The 26,228-nt window shown below is 41.1% G+C and overlaps 1 protein-coding gene across 1 annotated transcript in view; it reads left to right on the forward strand.

Moving 5' to 3' along the window:
* The first annotated feature begins 507 nt into the window (after positions 1-507).
* Positions 508-26,228, forward strand: part of TOM1L1 (target of myb1 like 1 membrane trafficking protein) — a 47,995-nt gene continuing 22,274 nt past the window's right edge. The window contains exons 1-7 of the mRNA XM_055335458.1: positions 508-684; positions 3,030-3,114; positions 5,169-5,247; positions 12,067-12,216; positions 12,808-12,933; positions 14,352-14,456; positions 15,833-15,949. Of these exons, the coding sequence (XP_055191433.1) occupies positions 627-684; positions 3,030-3,114; positions 5,169-5,247; positions 12,067-12,216; positions 12,808-12,933; positions 14,352-14,456; positions 15,833-15,949 (720 nt within the window). The 5' untranslated portion in view covers positions 508-626. The remainder of the gene's footprint in view (positions 685-3,029; positions 3,115-5,168; positions 5,248-12,066; positions 12,217-12,807; positions 12,934-14,351; positions 14,457-15,832; positions 15,950-26,228) is intronic.

Consider the following 26,228-nt stretch of genomic DNA (forward strand, 5'->3'; position numbering starts at 1 on the left):
CAGGAGATGGAGGCGAGACAAAGGAGGCCGCTCCCGGGCGTCCCTACATCCGAAGCCTTTCCCTCTTCCCAGGGATCGCCACCTTTAGAGGGCTGGGACCACGCCTCCCGAGGATCGCTAGGGTGCGAGCTGGGGTGGGAAGGATTTCTATTACTCAATTTATTTAATGGTTAAATATTTATTTGGTGGGTGCCAGACACTGACCTAAGCGGTTTACTTCCTTAATTCTCCCAATAATCCTGAGATCTGTGCGATTAACCCCACATTTCCCTCTCTACTGAAGGGGAGCAGGAGGCGCGCACAAGAGCGGCAACCTGCGGAGCACGCGGCGGCGCCGGAGCGCGGGTCTCTAACCGCCCCCGCCCCCGCCCCCCGACTGCGGCCTCCCAGGGCTGCGGCCCGCGGCTCCGCGGGGCACGTGGCAGGTGCGCGGCCGCCCCGTGTCCCCGCCCCCGCGCCCGCCCCCCGCGCCCGGCGCCCCGCAGCGGCCGGGCAGGTCGCGCAGCCTCTGCCGAGCCCGGGAAGCGCTCGGGCGGAGAGGAGGAGCCAGGGGCACCGAGCGGGTGGAGTCGGGAGCCCGAGAGCGGTGGAGGCGGATTTCCTGGGCCCGGCTCGGAGGGGCCGCTATGGCGTTTGGCAGGAGTCACCGGGATCCCTATGCGACCTCCGTGGGCCACCTCATAGGTAAAAAGCGGGGGGAAGGAGACGGCCAGGGGAGGCCTTGGGGACCCGGGGCCCCTTCTCGCTCGACTCCGTTCTCAGCCTCGTCCAAGTTGGAGGAAATGCTTCCCCTCCCCCTGCAACTTTCCCAGGGCACCCGCCGCCCACCCGGCCCCTTCGCGGCTTCTCCTTTGGGCTGACTTCCCAGCCCCCCTCCTCCCCGGAAGCCCTCCTTAAAACCTGCCTCCCTTCTGGCGCTTCCTGGGGCGTGGAGCCGGACAGGTGAGCCACGCACGGGCCCCAGGTGTGGAACGTTTGGGCCTGTGCGAGTTGAGGGCGAGCTCCTGAGCCAGGGGAAAGTTGTTCCTCCGGTGCGCTGCGCGCTCCAGGGCACCGTGTGGCTCTCTCTGTTGTCGCCGAGGAGGCAAAGAAGGTTCAAAGGGGCTGAGTGCTGTGACCTCACTGTCAGAGGCAGGTCCCTTTAAACCGGTTCTCTCTGGCGCCAAGCCCATAACGACCTGAGTTACTTCTTCTGGGTAAACAAAGAGCCTGAGAATGCCCAACCCTGGAGTGAAGGAAGCGAAGCGGGGAGCAAAGGAGCAGTCCGGGGTCACAGGAGGCCCGGGGAGGAACCGTGCACGTTATTTGCCTAAGTCCTTTCTTCTGTGGCTGCACCCTGAATAACGTACTGGGAAGCAGAAGCCAGGGACTGGACTGTTTTGACCAGCACCAGCCGCCTTCCTCTTCGCTTCCAGTCCTCCCTTGGGAACCAGGTGTGGCACGGTGCCTGTGGATGCCAAGCAAAGCGTGATAATGTCAGGAGCCTAGTGGGCTGATGAAATCCTGAGAACCTGGTGGTTACAGGAAGGAGGCTCAGGTTTGGACAGTTTTGCCGGCAGCTCAATTAACAAGGAACCCTCCACTCAACCTGAACCTTAGTTCCCACATCTTTGGAAAATAAGAGTAACAATCACAGAGCGGGAGAGGCTTTCTAGACCGGTCCCGGCTATATGTCCCTTTTGGATATTAAAATGAACTTTGAGCAGAAAGATTCAGACTGCATCTTCATAAGCTGACGAATTATTTAATGCTTTAAATATTTACTGATTGTCAGCTGTATGCCTAGACCTGAGGAAAGATGAGACACGGTCTCCACCCTCTAGGAACGTGCAATCTTGTAGGGAAAAACACACAATTACGTAGTAACTACAATACATACCTTTGTATGTAACTACAATACAGTACCTTTGCAATACAAGAAAACTGCAAAAACACCCCAAACTTGTGTAAAGGGAGAAAGTTTGTCATGGCTTCTGAAGGGTGAATAGGAGTTTTCTAGGAAGATAGGAAGGTAGGAGGAAGCACATGGAGTGGAGAGCAAGGAGTCTGGCAGAAGGAATGACAGTATGTGTCTAAACAACACAAAGTTGGTCAGCTTTGTCCGTGGAGTGCCAAATTCAAATAGCTCTTTTCCTAGATTGGAAACAGGCTAAACTTGAGGGTTCTCTCAGCCAAACCCTATTCTTTCTTCCTCTTCATTTTTTTATGAAGAGGAAATTTTCTTTCCGTTCCCCCTCTACCTTGTGTTTTCATGCTGAGGATCTTCTCCTTTCATGAAGGAAATCTATTAAGCTCATTTAGGTTCTCAGATGGCATTTTGTATTCTTTAGGAGAATGGCTAGAGAGGGAAAAATATCTGCTTGTTTGATGAGTATTCAAGTCAGCCTGGTACACCTTTGGTTAGTACAAGTGCTAGGAGTGACCTTGCTTTAATGTTCAAAGACATAGACAGTTTCAGTAGTTCTGGTCTCTTTCTCAGCATGGCCCCCTCTCCCCCGAGAATAAATGACTTTAAACAAACAAAAAACTAGACATCAAATGAATTTGAATGCTAGTTCTACCTTGTACTGGCTGTATAGCCTTGGGTAATTTCCTTAACTTCTCTCAACTTCTGTTTCATCTATAATAGTGGGTTAAATGAAGTTGCATAAGATGAAATACTTTGCACTATGTACTGCACTTTGTAGGTGGCTGCTCAATAGGCGCTTGTCCTCAGAAAGACGGGCAAGCAAGCAGATAGAGATTTAGCCAGCCTATCCTGGCCCTACAGCCTGGTGTTGTGCCTACAGCTTTTATTAATAGATCATTCATTACTGCTGTAATGGCAGCACTCTGAACTTGAGTTCCAATTGATTCCCAAATTACTGGGAATTGCTCAGGGAAAACAAAACAAAACAAAAAAACCTCTTTGCCTTTTGGTAATATAAACTTAATTGTACTTGCTAGCGAACCCCAGGCAGATTATTTCAGCAAGACGAGAGATTTTTTTTATTCTGTTCAGCTCAGACTGAACAGCTTTTTCTTTGCAGAAAAGGCTACATTTGCTGGAGTCCAAACTGAAGATTGGGGCCAGTTTATGCACATCTGTGACATAATTAACACTGCCCACGATGGGTGAGTACAGTGTGTGGTGCACACATTTGCCTCTGATAAGAAGCATCAGAACTGCAGCACATTTTCTCTTAAACTCTTTGTTTTCTTATTGAGTGTTTTAATCACCCCCTGGGCACCAGTATCTTTTGAAGACCTATCTAGTTGAAACAGAAAGATTCCTACTTATTTCAGCATGTGGAATATCTGAGAATCCATTGTAAAATTTTTCTCTTTGCCTTCTCTTTAATAGTTTAAAGTTTTGTCCTTGTGAAGCTCAAATTCCTTTTTCTTTAAAGAAAGCAGAATTGTTTCCTTCTTTAGAAATTCCCCTGCTCTGATACCACTATTGTATGCTACTGTAATGGAAAAATATTATCCTGAAGCTAGTAAACTCCTTGTGGTGACCTGTCCACCAGGTTGTCCTGGGCAACTATCATTATTAACCAGGAAATCATCTAGCAGTTTGGTTTTTTTCCCTCATTATAAGACATTTTTTTCTAAATGTCAACTCGCTCATGTTCATGCTGTGTTCTTAAATGATGTGCTATCCTTTGTTGTACTTTTTAAACTTTAGGAGATTGAAGATTTCAAAAAATCATTAAGGCCAACTATTTTGTGAATTTAGTCTGAATTGCAAGTTGCTGTAAGGGATATGATTCTGTTAATTTTCCCGTGCTTGTTCAAGATTTAGTCTAGTTTGTTGGTGGTGAAAAAAAACATTACACTTATTGACTATATTAATTGATTGTATTAAAGTAAGTACTTAGGGTGTTTATGGTATTTTCCCTATAATCTTATTTACCATATTTGGTTCCTCTGAAACTTTTCTTCATGGATAATACTAATTTTTTCATTGATGATATCAAAAGGGAATATCAAAGAAAAATTTTTCCTCTCAAAAAAGTATCTTTATTCTTAAACTTTGCTGAGAGTTTAATCCTAAATTCTATGTACAATGTTTTAGAAGTATAGATATCTATATACTTATAGTAGTTACAATTCTATATAAGCATGTATAATTGGGGGCAGCCCAGTTGGCTCAGCAGTTTAGTGCCGCCTTCAGCCCAGGGCATGATCCTGGGGTCCCGGGATCAAGTCCCATGTCAGGCTCCCTGCATGGAGCCTGCCTCTCCCTCTGCCTGTGTCTCTGCCTCTCTCTCTCTCTCTCTCTCTCTCTCTCTCTCTCTCTCTCATGAATAAATAAATGAATCCTAAAAAAGGCATGTATAATTGTCACGTAATAGAAATTCTACCTGTGTAAACACAGACAAAACTTTAAGGAAATATGTAAAAAGGGTTTGTTTACTTTTTTCAGTATTTTGAGATACAATTAGCATATATAGCACTTTGTAAGTTTAAAGTGTATAGCATAATATGACCTACATGTATTATTAAATGATTACCACAATAAGTTAATATTTGTCACTCTATATAGTTACAAAAATTTTTTTTCTTGTGATGAGAGCGTTTTAGTGTCTACTCTTAGCAACCTTCAAATATCCTGTACAACACTGTTAATTATAGTCATCTTATTATACCTTACATCCCCAGGAGTTATTGATCTTATAACTGGAAGTTTGCGCCTTTCTACTACCTCAAAGTAAATATTGATCCTCTACTTTTACAAAATTCTTTCTTTTATAATGTAAAATCGTAGTCTATCAGAAGCTGACCTACATGGTCATAATTCTTCCTACATCATCTACCCTGGAAGGTGCTCTGGAAATAGTCTTAATCAAAAATGGTAACCTTCATTGTTTTGGGAATTACATTTCCTGTAAACCAGTTTTGTGCATTGATAGAGGGATAGGGATATGAGTGCATTTCACATGTAGTTCCTTCTAGGCAATACTATTACGTCAGCATTCTATTTGATTCTCTCAAGGGGATAGATAGTATTGTCTGCTTAGATGAATGAGGAAACAGATGAATGAGATGTTAGATAACCTGCTCAAGCAGAATCAGAACCTTGGTCTTCTTAGCCACTCCTCTTTCCACAAGACACATTGCTTTTCAGAGACTGCTTATTTTCAGCAATGCCTACATTGATGATGTCACTGTATCTATTGCTATAGGCCAAAAGATGCAGTAAAAGCTTTGAAGAAAAGGATTTCCAAAAACTACAATCATAAAGAAATCCAACTCACTTTGTCAGTAAGTACTTTAAACGTTATACTCAAGACTAGGATTTCCTAAGCCATAGACACATTCTGTTTTGGGAGGGGAAAAAATATGTATGTATATGTATACACAAACATGCACACACACACACAATCTGAGATAATTAGCAATAAGTTATTTAGAATATGAATTAAAACTGAGACAGAATTGAGAGAGCTTTGCTGATTGTCATATCATTTAATTTCATGGAAAGAGTGTGTTCCTGGAAAATCAGCTTTTCCAGGTCAGGAGATCAGAACTGGTAATTCCAAACTTGTAGATACTGAGCCAATCAAGAAGTCTGTATGTGTGCTAACCATGAGGAGAATTGAAGTCTTGAAAAATGCTTCCCTGTTAACTTTTTACCTCACTTGAGCAGCTCTTTGGAATCCTGAGGTGCTGGCAGCTCATTAAGTTTCAACCAAGCTCTCCTGCGTCATAGGATTCGGAGACTATTCTTTGTTGATTTAAACAGTGCTGTGCACCTTATTGTGTGTGACTTGGGTGTGGGCACTTATTGGATGTGTTCCCATTTTTCTTCTCATCCTTGGCCATAGGACCTCTTCAGTCCCTTTGGTGAGTTGCCACCTTTACTATGGTATGTTTTGCAAGCCCTGCCTGCTGCCTGAGTGAGTGAGCTCTACAGCTTTCTCCTTTCTCCTGCATGCTTTTGTTTCCCTCAGCCAGGCACTGGGCCACAGGGTTAGGGCCCTAACCAGCTAGCATCACCCTCCCCTTGGGGGATCTCGGAGTATATATCAAGAGGGCTGAGGTGCACACAGGCCCAGTGTTTGAGTTTCATGGGGAAGAAAACTCCTATCTTGCTTGGAGAGTAAGAGAATGAAAAGAAATGAAATGAGTGGTCTTGACACTATCTCTGAAGAAATCCTTCAAGTTAAGATGTGAACATGGTTTTAGAGATCTTTTCCTCCTTTACCTCTTTTTTTTCCTTTTCTTTCTGTCTTGTCCTTTACTCATAGCAGCCACCTCAGGGAGGTCCCAGAATGGAACTCTGGAGAGATGAGTAAGCGCCGAAGTAGAACTATCGGAACAGTGGGTCGATGATGGAGGAAAACTTTGGGTACCTGATTTGGTGCTCTTGACAACTCTATGGAATAGTTGTATTCTTCACTCTTATTTCACAGATGAAGAAACTGAGACTCACTGAAGTAGTGAGGTTTTCTTTTCCTCCATTATTTAAGGGCAGAGGCAAGATTTCAACCTGTCCTCAGATTTTAAATCCCAGGGCCTTAACATCATACCACTTTGCTCCTCAGAAGGGATCAGTCTCCTTTGAAGAACAACTAACTGTGTTTCATTGGTGTCCTCAACTCCTTAGTACCTGTTGCAAGACCCAGTACGTCAGTGTATCAGGGACAGAGCCCCCAACCCACTCTCCTTGTATCCAGGAAGACTCCAGGGATCATAGAATGTACTATAGGATTGGAGTAGAAAGAGATGTAGCTGTGCCCTAAAATGGAGGGGATCTAGGCTATCTCAGGGCCACTAAAGATTGGAGAATTGACTGAAAAAGGTAAGGGAAAAAGATGAATTTATGACACTGATGTTTTAGCATTTGGTATCATTTCACCTTTTTACAGTTTCTTCTGTGTATTGAATGTGTCTTTTTCTTGCAGTACCCAGCCTTCTTGGTAATTCTGTGGTTGCTTCCTATCCCTATCTCCTTGTCTTTCTCCATCCTGGTTCCTTCTTCGCATATTGAGCTAGGGCCTTTCTTGAGGAAGCGGGGTTATTCTAGAGGGCTTTCTCTTCTCGCCCTCTGTTTCTCTTTGGGTTCCCATTCTTTGTCCCCTTTAGGTAGTGTGATCTCTCAAGCTGTACTACCAGCTAGCTGCCTGTTCCCATTACCTATTCCACCTCAGATAGCTGTACATTTTTTTTTCTTTTGTTTTCCACACCAGAACATGAGAATGAGAAAATCTAAAACTTCTGCCAAATAAGAGGGAGATCATGGGTTGAGGATCAGAATAGCTTCTCATAGGACACCTGGGTGGCTCAGTGGTTGAGCATCTGCCTTAGGCTCAGGTCATGATCCTGGGGGCCTGGGATCAAGTTCCATATCAGGCTCCCCACAGGGAGTCTGCTTCTCCCTCTGCCTATGTCTCTACCTCTCCCTCTGTGTCTCTTATGAATTAAAAAAAAAAAAAAACTCCTTGTTGTTAGGGTCAGAGTTCATTAAAGTACTTCTTGGGTTTTCTTAAAATAGGTGTTTGACTCATGATAGCCTCCTACATATTTGCCCAATAACCTCACCTCTGACTCCCCACTGCATTGCAGAGGTGTTTATGACTTCAGAATGGACTTTAATATTAACTTAAGCCAGGCCTAATTATGAGGGAAATTAGTCACAGAATCATCCAATGTCTGTCAAAGAAATTAAATGTTTACCAATCAACTCTTTAAAAATTAATCCCCATATATCATGCTTCCATTTTATTATTCTGAAGTGATGAGAGCCTATCAAAGTCAATTATAAATGTTCTTTGAAGTATGTGTCATTTGGTTTCTCCATGGACTTGTTAGCTTTGATTAGGTCTGATGGGATTGGACTACACTGTGATTTCCTACTGTCAGTTGGTGAAATTTTGTCAAGAAGCCAGTAGTTTTGTTTTTTAAAAAGCATTTTGTTACCAAGCTTCATAACTCTTAGCCAGAGGCTAACCCTTTGAATGAGTCAATTGTGATAAGTCTCAGCAAGATACTATTATTGTTAAGTGGAAAGCAGTTGAACAGGTTCCTGGAAATCAATTAATTAATAGGCTTTTGTGGAACACCAGATAGGTGGTGAGCTATAGGGGCTACAGAACTTCTATAAAATGTGTCCATTCCTCCAGGAGCCCTTTGTAGAGTGAGTTCATCCCCTAGTGTGGCCATACCTTGGTGGGGTCTTCAGCTTTGAATGGCCCATAGCCTGGTTTACTGTGCTTGGTTCAGAAATTTTTTTGCAAGAACTAAAACTACCAAGTAGCTCTTTTTCTTCTAGTCTTTGTAAGAAGAATACTTATATCAGCTAATCAACATATTCTCTCCCAATAGAAAATTATCCATGGTGGGATGCCTGGGTGGCTCAGTGGTTGAGCATCTGCCTTCAGCTCAGGTCGTGATCATGGGGTCTGGGGATCGAGTTCCTGTGAGGAGCCTGCTTCTCCCTCTGCCCATATCTCTGCTTCTCTGTCTCATGAATAAATAAATAAAATCTTTAAAAAAATTAATCCATGGAAACATATCAAAATAGTTACCATATATTAAGATCCTGCTATGTGTCTGGCTCTTCGTATACATTATATTTCATTTAGGCCTTACAAGAAGTCTCTAGAGGGAGATATTATTGGTTATTTTACAGATGAGAAGACTGAGGCTTAGAACGATAAACAGCTTCAAAGTCCAGCGCAAAAGGAGATTAGTGAGGCTTGAAGTCCTACTCTAAACTCTCTTGGTCCCTTGGCTTCTAGGTTGCCTATCCCGCCTGAGATTATGGTGTCTTGGTTGTCCTATTTCAAAGATAGGTTATCTGAACACAATCTGAACATCAAAATTGTACCAAAGCCCAATTTTAAAATGGAGAAAAGCAACACATACATTTTTCTAATTTGCCACAATAGGTTCTAGTACTTAGTGGACTCTAGGGTGAAAGAGGTACCAGTGACATAATGGAAGAGGTGAGCTAGAAATAATTAGTCCTGAAATTCTAGATTCCAGGGGGAAAACACAAAGGGCCGTGATTTGTGATCTTCAGATGTTAACTTTCTCAGCATTTTATGTTGACTCTCTGATTTTATCCATGTAACCTCCTGGGAATGTTACCCATTACCATAAAATATCAGTGATCCAAAGATAAAAATTGGTTTGTGAAATATTTAGCAAGAAACTCCCCATTCATTTTACCATTATGGAAAGTGAGACTTAGAGGCTGTCTTGCCTAATGAGACTGCCTAATGGGTTTGGTGAAGTAGTTCTATAAATTCCCATTGAACTAGTTCTTTTTCTCTCTGTATTTCACCTAGTAACTCATCATAATGCATCCAGCAAAAAGTCATTCATTATTCAGCTTTTCAACTTAACTTTCTCTAAACAACTTGCTTTAAAATGTTCCTCTGAATAGATTTTGGGTTTTGTTTTTATTTTCTTTTGCTTTATAATTTTTCTGTGTTTCAGGGGCACCTGGGTGGCACAGTCAGTTGAGTGTCCCACTCTTGGTTTCAGCTCATGATCTCAGGATCTTAACACCGAGTCCTGCATTGGGCTCTGCACTTAGCAAGGCGTCTGCTGGAGATTCTCTCTCACTCTCCTTCTTCCCTTCCCCGCCTCTGCTCATGCACACGTGTGCTTGCTCTCGCTCTCTTTCTCTCTCTGAAATCTTTAAAAATCATTATTTTCTGTGTTTCACATAACCACATGTGTTCAGTTTCTATATTTCTGATTGCCTTCTTAGACATATTGCTCTTAAAACTAGAGCTTTCATACCTCTTCTCTTTGTATTGCTGTTATAGTGACACAGCACAGAACGGGCGGGGGGGGGGTCAGTTTTCAGGGCTGCTTTTCTGCAGAGGTGATCATGCCTGTCCTGCTCACATTATGGTTTCTGTGATTTCTCTAACTTGAGAGGTGGCAGCATGGAAAATAGAGATTTGTTTTTTAGATTACTTCTAGAAATCTCCTTTCTGCATGGAGTTTTTCAGTGCCAGCTCCTTTTTACTCAGCCTGACCACTGCTCATGGTGCTTGATTGGAAATGCTCCCTGCCCAACCCTGCTAGTAGAAGTAATGACCCCACTGATCAACAACCCAGACAGAATTTTTCTCCATTCACATCCTTAGCTGTTTTGACACAAGACCCTTGTAGAAACTGCCCTCTTTTGACTTTGCCAGTGTTATGTTCTCTATATGCTTCAGCTTCTGTTGGTTGCTCCGATTGCCTTCATTGAGTTTTCTTCTGGCCTGCATACTGGTGAAATCCATTGTTCCAGCTATTATTCCCTGCTCCTCAAATGTAGCCTTGGTTTCTCATGTTAGGGTCCCTCCCTCCTGAACCGCAGCCACTGCATGGATAGCGGAGTTAAACGTCTCTCCCTGAATGTCCCACCATCTGTTTTGCCTTCATCAACCTGGGCTCCTGTAACAAAAATGTCACCTACTGACTGACTGGCATAAACAGCTATTGATTTCTCACAGTTCTGGGTGCTATGAAGTCTAAGGTCAAGGTGCCAGCAGATCCAGAGACTGGGGAGAGCCCACTTTCTGGCCATCTTGTCATTGCATCCTCACACAACTAGGAGTGATCATCTCTTGTCTTTTTTTTATAAGGGCACTAATCTCATTTATCAGAGCTACATGCTCATGACTTAATTACTTCCCAAAAGACCTATTTCCAAATACTCTCACATTAGGGATTAGGAATCTCAACATATGATTTTGGAAGGGACACAGACATTTAGTCCACAGTACTGTTAAAATATCTGAAATTCAGTTCTAATAAGGGGGTACCTGGGTGGCTCAGTTGGTTAAGTGTCAGAATCTTGATTTTTGGCTTGGGTCATGATCTCCAGGTTGTGAGATCAAGCCCTGCGCTGAGCATGGAGCCTGCTTAAGATCCTTTATCTCCCTCTCCCCCTACCCTGCCTACTTATATGTGCTCGTGCTCTCTCTCAAATAAATAAATAAAAATAAATCCATCTCCTCATTTTTACCCTAGACCAAGCCTGCAACCCTATCCACTTCCAAATTTCCATCCAAGATGCCATCCGTCTCCTACAGAATAACAGCAGCTTAACATTCAGCCATCATTTACCAACATACATCAGTTGTACAGTTCTGCCTTCATGATTCTCTTGTCTTTCCTCACACCTGTATCATCCTGGTTTAGGCTTTCTGCATCAGTTCTGTGATAGTGGGTGCCTACTAGATTCTCTATCCTCCCAGGTTCCGTTTGTAGAGTGCTGCTTGAAAACCTTTCCAGAGTATCACTTTGCACCTTTTTCTGAAGTAGAGGCGTGGTGACAAAGTAACAACCCTCCACTGACTTAGTGCAATGGCCAAACTCTTTACATTCACTGCCCATGTGTTTCTCTACAGTTTGCATGATGCCACTTTATCCACACCATCTTCCCAGTGTCTCCCATCTGCCTACATGAAGAAGCCCCTATCAACCAGAGTATTCCTATTCCTCCTGATAATTTATGTACTTTGTCATTCATCCATTTATTTAAATATCACTTAACCTGCCTAGAATATAGCTCTATGCTCATTTGTACTTAAAAATTTTTCAAGGCCCAGCTTAGGACCAGCTTTTTCCAAAAGTCTTAAGACCACTTAGCCCTAAGTTATCACTTGACCCTAAATTATTTATCCATAAAGGTCTGTCACTAGGGTGATTATGTAACTTATCATTCAGGCCAAGACATTTTAGAGAGTGAAGGGTATTATCGTTAATAAAGCCAGCACAACAGGAATGTACCAGAACTTCCTGGAAAAAAACTAGGACAGATGTCACCCAGTCTGTAGCCCATGTGTCTATCGCACTTCCCATTTGGCCCTTGGCATTTACTACCTTGTATTGTTAATGCTCTGATGATGGTGTCCTGACTCCCCAAGAAGTCGGTCCTCTAAACACTTCATGCCCTATAGACTTCCTCACATTCCCAGAACCTAATGCTTTGCCATCGATTTTAGTAGACCATAAACCCTGTTTAATTGGAATGCTGATAGAAATCATTACTTAGCAATTTTTTCCTTATATTTAGGAGGTGGTTTTTCCAGAGATATAATTACATTTTAATTTTTCTGTCTAATGTAGCTTATTGACATGTGCATGCAGAACTGTGGTCCAAGTTTCCAATCTCTGATTGTGAAGAAGGAGTTCATTAAAGATAGTCTGGTTAAGCTGCTGAACCCCAGATACACCTTGCCATTAGACATTCAGAATAGAATCTTGAATTTCATTAAGGTAAGTCTATTGTATGCCTTATGGGATGGTAGACCTCTAAAATTAGGGCTCTAATTATGTACCTCCTGATCAGTTTAGTGATCCTTTACAACCTCAGATTGAGCCAGAGAGTATTTTAGGCTTTCACTTTCCAAGTCCTAATTTCTTGGCATTGGATGGTGCCCTTTTTCTGAATAATTTGGTTATCTCAGTTTTTATCTTATTCATGTCAGATCAGAAAAAATAACGTGTACATTTATTTGGCAGATATGGAAACTGTTCCAGGTTAGACAACAGACTACTTTCAAAGTTATTTGATAGAGGAACTACTATGTTATTTCAGAAATCTATTAATTCTGGATTCATTACAGCAAAAAAACAATAAGTACCTATGCCAGGCTTTCTTTAAAATGCCAGGATGGGAATTTGATGATTAAAAATATATTATTCTAGTCTCTGAAGAACATATGTTTTTATTCATGGCATTCACAACCAGCTTTCTCTTTCTGAGTAAGATACGTAATTGTCAGTCTCTCATGTTCTGTTATCAGCTTCAAAATTGTGTTTTGATTTTGCTGCTGCTTTAACTCTGGAACCATCTCTTGAATTCAGACTTGGTCACAAGGTTTCCCAGGAGGTGTGGATATAAGCGAAGTGAAGGAAGTGTACCTTGACCTCCTTAAGAAAGGTGTTCAGTTTCCTACCTCAGAGGCAGAGGCTGAAACAGCAAGACAAGAGGTAGGATGCCTTCCTTGGGCTAATAGAGAATTAGTATGTTATGAGATTCTTCTCTCCTTGAAAAGAACAACCCTGCCTCCATCCACACTCCATCCAAAAAGTTGAATTTATGAGAAGACCGTTGCAATATCTCCTAGAATAATCAAGAAGGTTGGTGTTAGCTGGATCTTTGGAACAACAGAGAGCCAACCACTCAAATGTCCTATGACTTGTCTCTCATTGCGGGCTATCTTTTCCCACATAGTAGATAACATTTCTCTTAAATTTTCATGTTAGAGCTTTAACTTTTTCAGATTCCAAGCTCAAAAACCTTTGAAAAGGGACCAACCTGGGTCAGTTTTCTATTTCTGAACAAATTAACTGAGGTCCTATAAAAACATGGTGGCTCCAGATGGAAATCATTTAGACAGAGGAGGGGACAATTCTCAAAGGAAAGAACTCGTGCTAGACAGGCAAGAGTCTCTACCATGGGGAGTCTTGTATTAAACAATAATGATTTTTGCATATAAGGTTTTGAACTTGTAATGCTTTGAGTACTGATTATAATTCAGCTCTTAACTTTCAGTAATTTCTGTAATATGAAAGCAGTCATTCTTCCCTTCTGTAGATTGGTGAGTCCTGCCTTGATGGAAAAGCAGTTCAGGTGTATACCAGAAGTCTGACCTTTGAGGAGGCTTTGTCCAGAGGCTAACTCTTCTATCTGTGCAGTCTGTTCCCTGAACACTAGCTACCTGCCCCAACCTTTACCTCCTATGAGTCTGCTCACCATGCCCCTTTTATTCTTTCTTTCAAGGCATAATATAGTAGTGGTGTAGGACCTTATAACTCAATATGTGATTTGGGGAATATATAATATGGGAGCTTGTTAGGCATATTCCTCTGTTGAGTAAATTAAACTCCTCATTTTTACAAGGTTTCTAGGTGACTTCTCTGGACCTAATGTCAAAACACTGGCCTGAGCCCTGTGCTTCAGGTCCTCTACTCAGGGTTGGAAATGAGGCATTGACTTTAGGAAGCACTCATTAGCGGAGAAGAAGGCATTTTTGCCAGTTGTGGCTTAAAAAGACTTGACAAGAATTGACTTAGCATTTCTTTTTAAAAACTCAAAGAGAGGGCAGCAGTAATCTCACATGGCAGTTTATCTTGTAGATCCTTGGTGTAAACAAGCATTTTATTGTAATTTAGTTAATAACTATAATAGCCACCTTTTATTGAATACCTACTCTATTATGGGCACACTATTAGCACTCTTCTCAAAATGCTGGGCAGGTTGTACCCTTGACAATTGACTCTGGGCTAACACCCTCTACCCAGGACTTCTGGTTGAGAGAAGCGATTAAGCCATTTGAATGGACAAACTGGGCTTGGGGTGGCTGTGTTAATTCCAGTAGTAATACTTCCATGTTTCACATTGATAGACCACTGAGATCTCCTCGAGCCCATCAACGTCTGTTCCTACCGCACCAGCTCTTTCTTCTGTAATTGTTCCCAAGAGCTCTACTCTTACATTGGTTCCAGAACAGGTAACAACAATGACAACTCTGTTTATTGGTGACTCTAAGTTATCAGCACTTTATATACAGTTTATTTTTATTTATTTCAGAGAGAGTGAGCACAAGTGAGCATGCATGCAGGGGGAGGGGCAGAGGGAGAGGGAGCATCCCAATCAGACTTGGTGCTGAGCTCCAAGCCCAAAGTGGGACTCGATCTCACAATCCTGAGATCACAACCTAAGCCGAAACCAAGAATCAGATGCTTAACCCACTGAGCCATCCAGGTGTCCTTGCAGTTTGCTGCTGCTGCTTAACATTAGGAGGTGGAAGCACCTTATTACCATCACTTTACAGAGGAGAGAACTGAAGCTTAGTGATAATATGTGACATATCATGGTCACGTTTAAGTAGAAGGAATTCTCTGGACTCTGTCTGATTCTAAAGCCCAAACTCTCAACCATTGTGCTTGGTTAGTGGCTTTGTCTTTGTGGAGGCTGAGCTGTGGAATGGATCTTGTGTCAACCAGCTGATTCCTGTTGTTCCTGATAAGACCGTCCATATCTCTTTCAGAGAGTTCAGTAAGTGGAAGCCTGCTACTTAGCATTAATTGTGCCAACTGAATTACTTTTTTTTTTGTCTATATGTGTATCAGAGATCCAGATAATCGGTTATTATTGACGCTTATTTATGTTCTGCTATGAGGGAACTGTCATTTAAGACTGGATTATTATATTCAGTATTCTATAAAATACTATAAAATTTTATGAAAATCCATGTGATTGATTCCTCTTAACATTGAATGCAGTTGGGGATCCATGGGTGGCTCAGCGGTTTAGCACCTGCCGTTGGCTCAGGGCATGATCCTGGAGTCCTGGGATCGAGTCCTACATCGGGCTCCCTGCATGGAGCCTGCTTCTCCCTCTGCCTGTGTCTCTGCCCCTCTATCTCTCTGTCTCTCATGAATAAATAAAATCTTTTAAAAAAATAAAAATAACTAAAATAAAATTGAATGCAAGAAGAAAAAAATGTTTTTCTCTTGAATTTTTTTTTCCTTTTCTAACTCCATGGGAACTAGAAAATGCTCATTTTTTTCCCCATTGATTTTGCCACTAACATTTGCCATTTTGTCCAGATGCCATTATAGTCACCTTCCCCCTTTCCCATATTGGTTCTAATATTTTTCCCCTTCACTTTTTCTTAGAGCACATTTCTAGATTTACATGAGATCTCAAGTCCTTTTAGAAGGGTAACAGATTTTACATTTATTAAAAAATTAGATATTTATATAAATTTGAAAACATTAATTTTCACAAAAGCCTTTTCTCTACTAGCAAATGTCCCCTTGGTAGCAGAAAACAAGGTAACCATTCTTCATTACATACTTTTGATTGTGTTGCTCTCCACAGATTGGAAAGTTGCACAGTGAATTGGATATGGTGAAAATGAATGTGAGAGTGATGTCTGCAATATTGATGGAGAATATTCCTGGGTCTGAAAACCGCGAAGACATAGAGCTTCTGCAGGTATAGTATGATTTCATGGACAGTCAGCCACACAGTCTTTTAAGGTGTCTTCTATCTCAAGACTCTTAAGAATAATATCATCTAGTTCATCTTCAGTGATTTCTAAACTTAACAAGGAGATGCAAGAATGACTTTATCATGAACGTAATAGTTACTTAAGCATGGTTCTTACTCTCTCACAATGAATAATTTAACAACATTAAATCATTTATAGCCTTAGTCGTATACAATCTCTGTTAGTTACTGTTTTAAATATGTACAGGTTGCTTCTATATCCATTTGCTCAATAAATGGACTGAGTAACAACAGTGGTGGTAAAGGATATAGAACTGAGGAGGCCATTCTAGTCCCCAAGGAACTTCTGTCTAGTGAGCAAGATTGTTTTGTCAACAACCAGTTTAAATAAAGTATTGTAGGTGCTGCAATAGAAATTTATCATACATTTGGGATCAGGGGTAAGGGCAGGGAGAATGGGGAGGGTTTTGGAGAGATTTAGATGAAGGCAGTGCTCCTGCTGTTGGAGGAAGACATGAATGGTGCATTTGGACTTGTATGAGCATGTGAGGAAAACCACAAATGGTTCATTATTACTGAAACCATGGCCTTCCCAGACGTTTCCCTGTGTCTGTGCATCCATATACTCTTCCCTCTAATAGTTCTCAATTTTAAATTTTAACACAAACTTTAACACATTAACTTTAGAAAGCGGTGGGGAGGGGAGGAATCAGTTTCTAAGTCTTTTTCTTCCAACAAGTTATAGAATCTTACCCTATTTTTACTTTTCTCTGCCTCCCACTCCCGTCTGCTCACGTTGCTGTTATCTTTCCTTTAACTTCGTAGACTGTTAGTAGATAATGTTTTTCTTGATCATTGCTTATTTGAGAAATAGTAAAAATTTCTCTTTCAGCATTACTCCTTGAATATCTTGCTGTGTCATTAAATTATCACTAGTGGTAAACTCTGGGTGTTTTCATGTCCAAAAATGTCTTTTTTTGCTGCTGCTATTAAGTTTGATTAGACATAGAATTCTCACTGCAAAATTCTTAAGTCCATCCAAGATACTGCTCCATTGTTCTTTGGTACCCAGTGGTGGTGATGAGAAGTATGAGTTTATTCTGATTCTTGAGTCTTTTATAGCATTTTTTTTCTTTTTGTATGTATGAGTTCTGTTTACCTTACTATTTCTGAAATTCCACTATACTGTGTGTAGGGGGATGTATGTGCATGTATGTGTTTCCTTTATCCTGTGTAGTATTTGATAAGCCTTTTTGCCCTATCAATATCTGTATCTTAATTCTGGGAAATTCTCAGCTCTTTAGGTATTTCTTTTCTACCATGTGATCTCTTCATATGCAACTTCTCTTAGATGATGAAACTTCCAGTTGTATTTTTCTAATCTCTCAACATTTTTTCTTGTACTTTTCATCTCTTCATTCTTTCATGTTGTAATTCTAGGCAAGTTTCTCCATTCTGTGTACTTCTCTGAAACTTGCACATCAGTTTGTCTCTTCAGCCCTTCTAATGAACATTTTATTTCAAAAATTATGTTTTCCTGGGATGTCTGGGTGTCACAAGTCTGTTAAGCATCCAACTCTTGACTTCGGTTCAGGTCATGATCTTGGGGTCATGAGATCCAGCCCTGCATGGAGCTTCACATTCAGCAGACGTTCTGCTTGAGATTCTCTCCCTCTATCACTCCTCTCCTTCTTTCTATCTCAAATAAATAAATCTTTAAAAACTTGTTTTCTTAATCAGTTTGGATTTTTGTAACTTTTTCTTCATTGATGTGCTTTCCTCTTCTATTTTTCTAAGGATAGTAATTATTTTTTGGTTGCTTTTTCCCTTTGCTCTTTGGATTCTTGTTCCTTGAATGCACATTCTTCATCATTTCTTTCAGTCATATTCCTCAGGTATCTGCTAGATTGGTGACTGTGAGCTCATTTTTGTGTGAAGTTCCCTGGCAGCAGTCAGCATTCTCTGTGACCCAGCTCACCTGGGTGCTGAGGATAAGACACAATCGCAGCAGCATATGCTTGGTACCATTTTTAGAGTGTGCAAGATTGGTAGGGGATGATGCTGGATGGGATATATGGGTAGCTGATCTTCTGAGTGTATAAGCTTCCTACTTTTCCTGCATGCTAATTCCTGTGGCCATGTCTGAAAAATACTATCTGTCCCATATTCTTGCTTTGATATTTAATTTTTAAATTTTAGTTAACATGCTTGTTACACATCGTGAGTCACAATATTTATTATCTGTAAAAGCCTTTAATTGTGGATTTTTTAAAAAAGGATTACTACATAGGAACTACATTTAATGATTAATTTTCCTTTTAACCTCCTAATAGGATATATTAATATTACCTTTGCTGGTTAAGTATCCCCTTAGCTCTTCATGTTCCAGTAACTGAAATAATACCTTGTCTCTGCCCCAAGCATTGCTCCCACTTGGTAAGAGATACTCCCATCTCAGTTCTCTGGTCTCAAATGGAGAGGTGTGGGCCTGCTTGTCCTGCTTGGTTGTTTCACTGCTGTACCTCTTGGGTGTCTGTTGGCTGCCCCTTGTGCCATCTTGTTCTAGCCTCTGTAGTCTCTAGGCATGGAGCATCCTTCATTTTCCTTCCATGTTCTGCAGCATTACTGCTTATGGGCAGCCTTGGATGTCCTGCATTATGCTTTCCCCTAACCCAGAAGTTGGCAAACTGTGGCCAGTGGGCCACATGTAGGCTTTGGTTTATTTTTGTGCCACCCATGAACTCAGTGTTTTTAAATTTTTAAAAACATTATTAAAAGTTTCTCAAGCTATATCTGTGCAAGCCTACTTCCAGAGATCACTAAGGAATCAGATATACCTCTTAAGGAACTCTGTACCACTCCCCACCCACTATTACTGGATTTGAGTCTGTGGTACCTCTCAGGGACACAGGGATAAAAAGAGCATTTAAAACCACAGCTTGAGAACATAAAGCTCCAGGTGAGGAGTGGTAAGACCTGGTCTATACAGGTTATTGAGGACCTTATATACCATGCTAGAGTGGGCTTTCACTCTGATGGCAGAAGGGAGCCATAAAGGAATAGAAGATGAAGGGCAATATAACCAGATACAATTTTAGAAAGATGCATCTGGTGACATTGAGATAAGTGCTAAAGAAGTGATTCTAAGAAAGGGTTGAAGACAACCTTTACCACTTACACTACATTCTACTACATTCTTTTTTTTTTAAAGATTTATTTATTTACTCGAGAGAGAGAGAGAGAGAGAGGAGAGAGAGAGAGAGAAAGGCAGAGACACAGGCAGAGGGAGAAGCAGGCTCCATGCAGGAAGCCCGATGTGGGACTCGATCCCAGGTCTCCAGGATCACACCCCAGGCCGCAGGAGGCGCCAAACCGCTGCGCCGCCACCGGGGCTGCCCTATTCTACATTCTAAGAGAGAAATGATCTCTGTGATCAAATAAGTTTGCAAATCTGCCTATTACATTTCTCCTCTCAGAGATTCATAAAGCTTCTTAATGTACTAAAGATGCCTAAGACTCTTTGTTTAACCCAACATTTACAAATGTATTTGACCAAATAATCCCCATTTGCTGAACATGTTAACATCTTATGGAACATGTTAACATCTGACAGATTGGGCTGATGAGCCTAATATGCTTTGAGAAACAAATCAATATTTTGGATCAGTGGCTGTAAGTACATTATTTTTAGAATATTTTACATAGGAAAATTACATGATTTTGCTAAGGATTCTTGGGGTTCTTGGCCTTGGACAAATCACTTACTATCATTGGACTTCATTTCTATAATATAACTTAAAGAGCTAAGAGGATACTTAACCAACAAAGATAATATATCCTATTAGGTTAAAAGGAAAATTAATCATTAAATGTAGTTCCTATGTAGTTAGTAATCCTTTTTTAAAAATCCACAATTGAAGGCTTTTACAGAAAATAAATTTTGTGACTCAGGATGTGTAACAAGCATGTTAACTAAATTTAAAAATTAAATATCAAAGCAAGAATATGGAACAGATAGTATTTTTCAGAAATGGCCACAGCAGTATTTCTAATGCCACATGGTCTTCCCAGGCCTTTCAGAGCTTCTAAAGCAGCATGATTTATGATTTTTCTCCCCTCTTCATCCATTTGTGGCAAGCAGTCCCTCCTTAAAAACATACACTGAAACATCCCATTCGAATATGTGAATCCAGCTTTGTGTGTGCTGTCCTGGAGTACACTGAAATGCCTTTTTGTGTCAGTCTTTGGGTGCAGATGTTTGGTTGCATTTTGCAAGGATAATGCTAATACGCTGTTTCGATGCCAGAGTTTAGGGCTGTGTGTTGCCTTGAATAACAAGGAGACTTGGAGTATAAATCAACATTAGAATACCACTCATGGCCCATTGGAGTTGAATGGGTTCTGGCACCTGATCAGCTTGTTTTACGGAGCCCTTTGAATGTGTAACTTTATTTTTCTTTTTGTTTTTCATTAGTAACACATAGGGATCTCATGAGGAGTGCTATTCTTATATGCTTTTGACAAGAATTGGAATTTTTTCGTGTACTCTCAATTACTCATAAAAGAAAACTATTTCTCTTCTCATAACACTTCTGACACCAAGTGGGTGAGGTTCCCCCATGCACACACATTAAACAGTTCTAACACTAACTACCCAGAGTTAGCATAGACCCCACAGGGTCAGGGCTCAGTCCCACAAGACCATCCCCACTTCATTCAGATGCTTGTTGCAGATCTGGGTATTCTATACTTTGGACCAATAAGCTGTAAACTTGGGATTCTTACAACCCCCTCCTTGGGTTGGACTGTTTGCTAGAATGCCTCACAGAACTCAGGGAAACATTTATATGTGCTGCCTTATTATAGAGGCTGTTACAAAGGATACAGATAAACAGTCAGGGAAGAGATACATAGGATGAGGTCCAAAGGGTTCCAAAGTGCTTGCTACAGGAGCTCTTGTACCCATGGACTTGGAATGTGATTGAGCCACCCAGGCGCCCCCTCATTCTTTCTTGAAAGCTGAGGCATATATGTTAAAATAGTATTATATCGTGTCCAGCATTTTTTTAAGGTATTTTTGTCTTCAGGAAAGTTTTTAAGATCTCGAGCTGGAAACTGCTGGAAACCAAAAACTGTACAGCATGCTTTTTCTAAAAATTGAAATAAAATTTACATGGTAAAGAATTAACCGGTGTTCCTGGGTGGCTCAGTTGGTTGTCTACCTTTGGCTCAGGTCATGTCCCATATCTATATATAGCTTTTTAAAAGGTAAACTACCTCATGTCATCCTTCCTTGGAACCCTCCAGTGGCTTCCCATCACACTTGGGGAAAAAAAAAAAAAACCCAACCTCCTTATTCTGGCTACAAAGCCCTCCCTGATCAGCTCCTGCCCCCTTCTCCTTCCACAATACATGCAGCTCTTCTTATTGGTCCATGTCCACTGGCCACCCTCCTGGTCCTTGGACATACCAGGTTTGTTCTTGCTGGGGAGTATTTCACGCTTGACCATCATGTTTCCCTAACGGCCAGCTTTTTTTCCTCACTCTCAACTTATTCTTACCTCCTCTGAGAAGCCTTTCCTGACTTTCCAGGCTTTAGACTCTGGACTTTTGTCTCCTGCCCCTTCACCATTTCATCTTCCACCTAGGCTTCAAAGCTTGTCTTGAATATTTATTCAGCTGCCTTTGCTTAATAGAATGGAAACTCCACAAAGATTATCTCACCTATTGCTCCGGTTCTGGCTTCTAGAGCAATGCCTGCCATAATGGACTTACTCAGTAAAAATATCTTTGATAAGTTAATGTTTTTTCCCCTAAGTTTTGTGTGCTTTAAAATAAAAAACTTTGGGGCACCTGGGTGTCTCATTTGGTTAAGCATCTGCCTTTGGCTCAGGTCACAATCCCAGAGTCCTGGGATTGAGCCCCCTACATTGGGGATCCCTGCTTAGCAAAGGGTCTGCTTCCCCTCTGCCCCTATCCCCATCCACCTCCACTCATGCTTACTCTCTCATACTCAAACAAAATCTTAAAAAAATAAAATACTTAGCCTTGCTGTGAGAGACAGTGTCTTCATTTCTTTTTTCCCAATTAGATAGCAAGTTGTCCAAATAGCATTTACTAACAATTCATACTACCTCCATTACTTTTAAACACTCCTTCATTGTATTTTATATTCTAATACAAGGACATCTTTCTGGAGGCTGTTCTGTTTGTTTGATCTGTTTATTCAGCCCTCTGTTGGTATCATGCTATTTTAATGATCCTAAGTATGTAATTTCATTCCTTTGTATGGTATGTTAGTGAAACATGTGGCATACTCAGTTTGGATAAGAGGAGAGTTTAATCAAGGTACTATTTATTCAGCAAGATATTGCAGGATTTAGGGAGACCACAGGTGCTAGCTCACTATCCTGTGCTATTAACTCATATCCATAGGCATAAATAGGCAAGAGGGAAGTTTTGCCAGAACCCAAAAGAGAGAATGATGGAGAAAAGCAGCCTTGAGAGTAGAGGTGCTTTTGGTGGAAGGATTAGAGGGGGAAAAATATAGCCAGATCTCCCTCTCTTTCCTTCCTTCCATTTCCTGCCAGTGCATGCTGCTTGTGAACTCAATCACAAGTGAGAGGGCAAGGGACCTGGCGATATGTTCCTTGCAGGCCATGCCCCAGAGCAGAGAGTGTGGATGGTGAATTTGGAGGGTAAAAGGCAAAACTCTAAAAAAAAAAAAAAAAAAATTCATTGGCTTTTCTTATACAGTTTACCAGTGGTCACAGTCTTACGCAATTTGTTAATGTTAAAACAGGCCTCTGTATTTGGAATCTCTTCCTGTTTTGTCTGTGGGTATTTATTTACCTGCTACCAACTGTTCTGTTTTGGGGGAGTTGTTTTTTGTTTTGTTTTTTGAGCCTGTTCCCTGTCTGTGTTCTTCCATCTGAAATCTGGTATATTTGAATTCCCTTTTCTCTTCTTCCAGGCCAGTCTACACAGTTATATCCTGAAGCTCCTGCTCTTTGTTAGACTTCCAGGCAGTAAAGCTATTGTATAGTGGGCACCTTTCCCTGCTGCCATATTCTCATGGCCTTTGACCTTCATTGGGGTGGAAACTGGATTTCATTTAGTTTCCCAGAGTGGGGTACAAGGATCCTGAGCAGCATCTAATCTCAGTGTTGTGATGAATCAAAAGTGTCTGCTCAGTCACAGAGATGAAATATCATAGCATGAGTCTTGCCTTTGCTTTCTTAGCATTTTACACTTGGCTTAGAGCTACTTTGCTCTTAACCTTGAATATCTGACTTCCCTGTACCTCTCATTTCAGTCTCCTCTTGTTTTTGCCTAGCCCTAGTAGGACAATGAAAAAAAGAGAATGTTTTAGTCTTCTGTAGAAGAAAACAAGTTCTGATTTAAGAGTACAACTGGAGAAAGCCTTAGTCTTGCTTAGTAGATAAGTTTATAATTAGGTGAATTTAAAATTTCATCTCATAAGGATAATTTGTTACCAGTTGGGAGGAAAAAAACAAACAGTAAAATGTCCTTCAGTGGGGATGCCTGGGTGGCTCAGTGGTTGAGCATCTGCCTTTGGCTCAAGTCATGATCCTGTGGTCCTGGGATCAAGTCCTGCATCAGGCTCCCTGCAAGGAGCCTACTTCTGTCTCTGCCTGTCTCTCTGTCTGTGTTTCTCATGAATAGATAAATCGTAAAAAAAAAAAAAAAAAAAAATTCTTCAGTGGACACTCTTACTGTCTTTACCATTTAGAAACTTGTAGAAGCAACTTTGAGTGTCTCTGAGATCATCTCCCTTCCTTTACAGAAAGGGGATGATCAGCCCACACAGTGGCAAGTCATGGAGCTGGGGGGAGAGCCTTGTTCTCCTGAACCTATGTTCTATCCATTTACCAACTTCTCATTTTGAGCCCAGAATCAACTTTCTAGTATAGGTGGCTAACCTATAGCCACCTATACTATTCTAGCCAGATTGGAAGCAACCTGAAGGCAGTAACCAAGTCATATGCTTCTAAACCCATACAGTTTATGCATGTTTATGGTACATGCTTTGACACTGAATGAGTTCACTAAGTACCTGCTGAATTGAATAGATCGATGCTCTTTGTTGAGGAATTAATGATTTAGGGCAAAAGAGCTAAGGAGTTACTGAAGACAAAGAGTTTTGGGGAAATCTTGAAAATATTTGGTTAGGAAAAAGGATTCTACTAGGTTAATTTGCTATTCACTCAGCTGACCTCTTGTGTAAGGAAAAGGACTACAAGCAGGTGACACTGAGAACTGTTTGGTTTTAGGGTGAGGGGTAGTTTTTTATTTTATTTTATTTTTTTGCAGATAGAGACATTTTCTAAGGGCTCCTGTAGTCTGGGTGAGGAGGATTGAGAGGAAGGAAATATGTTATGGGCTGATAATAGGAGTATCACCTTACAGATATTATTTCCAAAGAAGGCTTGCAAGAAACACATTTTTCCCCCATTTTCACTTTTTCAGAGGAGATGTTCAGGCACTCCTATTTTTCTTTTTATTGAGTTGCACTATGTTGCTGAATGTGGGCTGGTTATGGTTGGAGTTGAAAGTGCAAAAGGATCTCCTTCCTTAATTCCTGAGTCCTCTGTGGGGTACTAGGAGCCATCTGGATGTCAGAAGAGACTCTTAATGAGCTCTTTTTGTTTTGCTCCAAAGACTTTTGAATTGATTAAATTCCCTTGAACTGAGAAGTCTACCTTTGCTTTGATATGATATTTAAGGGGGCAGTTCCAGGGGCTCTGTGATGGACATATGCACCAGCAGCTGTTACTCTGTGTTTTGACTGTCTCCTCCTGGCTCCCCACATCCACATCCCTCCAGGTGCCTGCCGTGGGGAACTTCTGACCCATCCTCTTGGTTCATGGTGCTTGATCTAGGCTCTTTCCAGGTGGCGTGGCCCTCCTCTGAGACGAACATCAATTGCAAAGATCAGAGTGGGCTGGCTTTTGAAGAGGTTTTACAGATTCTGCTCTGCAAACCTGCTGAGAAATATGGTGTTCCTTTCATGTTTCCATTCCATCTGTCTTTTGAGAGGGCAAAGGGAGGGTCTTCTTGTGACCGAGGGTATTGATGTTGGCTGCAAATTTCATTTCAAACTAATTTCTACATTTTTGTCATGGGCATCTAACAGCCATTGTATTTCCTTGATCTTGACATTGCTCTAGCAAGGCTGCTAGTGAATAAGAAGGAGAATAATTTCATTACATTCACTAATGGAAAAGTTCTCATTCATCATGGGGATTATATTAAACACGTTCTTTGTTCTTTCCTCAGTATAATATTGGGTCTTGAGTAAAGGTGTATTACAGGATTATATTAGCTGTTAAATTTCCAGTGATACTTCCTTATGCAGTTGTTAATACATTTATTGACTACCTGCTGTATGCCAGACACTATGGGGTTTCAGCTTTACCATTTCCTATTTTTACAACAACTTGCAAGATAGTCATTATCCTTGTTTTTTAGATATGTAAAAAACAAAACTGAATCTAAAATTTAACTAAATCCCATATCAGGAATGCATATGGGAGAGGCCTTTGGTCTACTGAGTCTAAAATCTGTTCTCTTGGGTTGCCTGGGTGGCTCAGTGATTAAGGGTTTGCCTTAGGCTCAGGGCATTATCCCAGGTTTTTGGGATTGAGTTCTGCATTGGGCTCCCCACAGGGAGCCTGCTTCTCCCTCTGCCTATGTCTCTGCCTCTCTCTATATATATATATCTCTTTATCTCTGAATAAATAAATCATTTAAAAAAATAAAGTCTGTTCTCTTTGTATTCCAGGAGGCCATATGTAAGCCAAATTTAGCTTACCACCTGTCTTTGTTTTATTAGGATATGGCCGCACCTACTTGTTTGCATGTTATCCGTGGTTGCTCTCATGTTATAATGGCAGAGTTGGGTAGTTCTTTTTCTCTGACAGAGAACATATGGTCCAAGAGTATATTTAATACTCTCTGAGCTTTTAAGAAAAAGTTTACCAACCCCTGCTGATAGTGGCCACATCATTAGCAAATAGGACAGTTTTTCTGGCTGCAGATTGTGGTTACAAAACCCAGAATCTATCCTTTATCTGTCCATATGGCTTTTTTCCTTTTTATTTCCTTTTATCTTCTAAATATTTTTGTTAGAATTCTATACAGGGTAGTGGCTTTTACCTCTGAGTCCAAATGCCAGTTATTAATGGTTTGATTAATTTATTTGGAGATTTCCTGTCAGGGCTCTTGTAATAAATAGATGGTT

This window comes from Nyctereutes procyonoides, unplaced genomic scaffold (genome assembly GCF_905146905.1).
Source record: "Nyctereutes procyonoides isolate TBG_1078 unplaced genomic scaffold, NYPRO_anot_genome, whole genome shotgun sequence".
NCBI classification, from domain to species: Eukaryota; Metazoa; Chordata; class Mammalia; order Carnivora; family Canidae; genus Nyctereutes; species Nyctereutes procyonoides.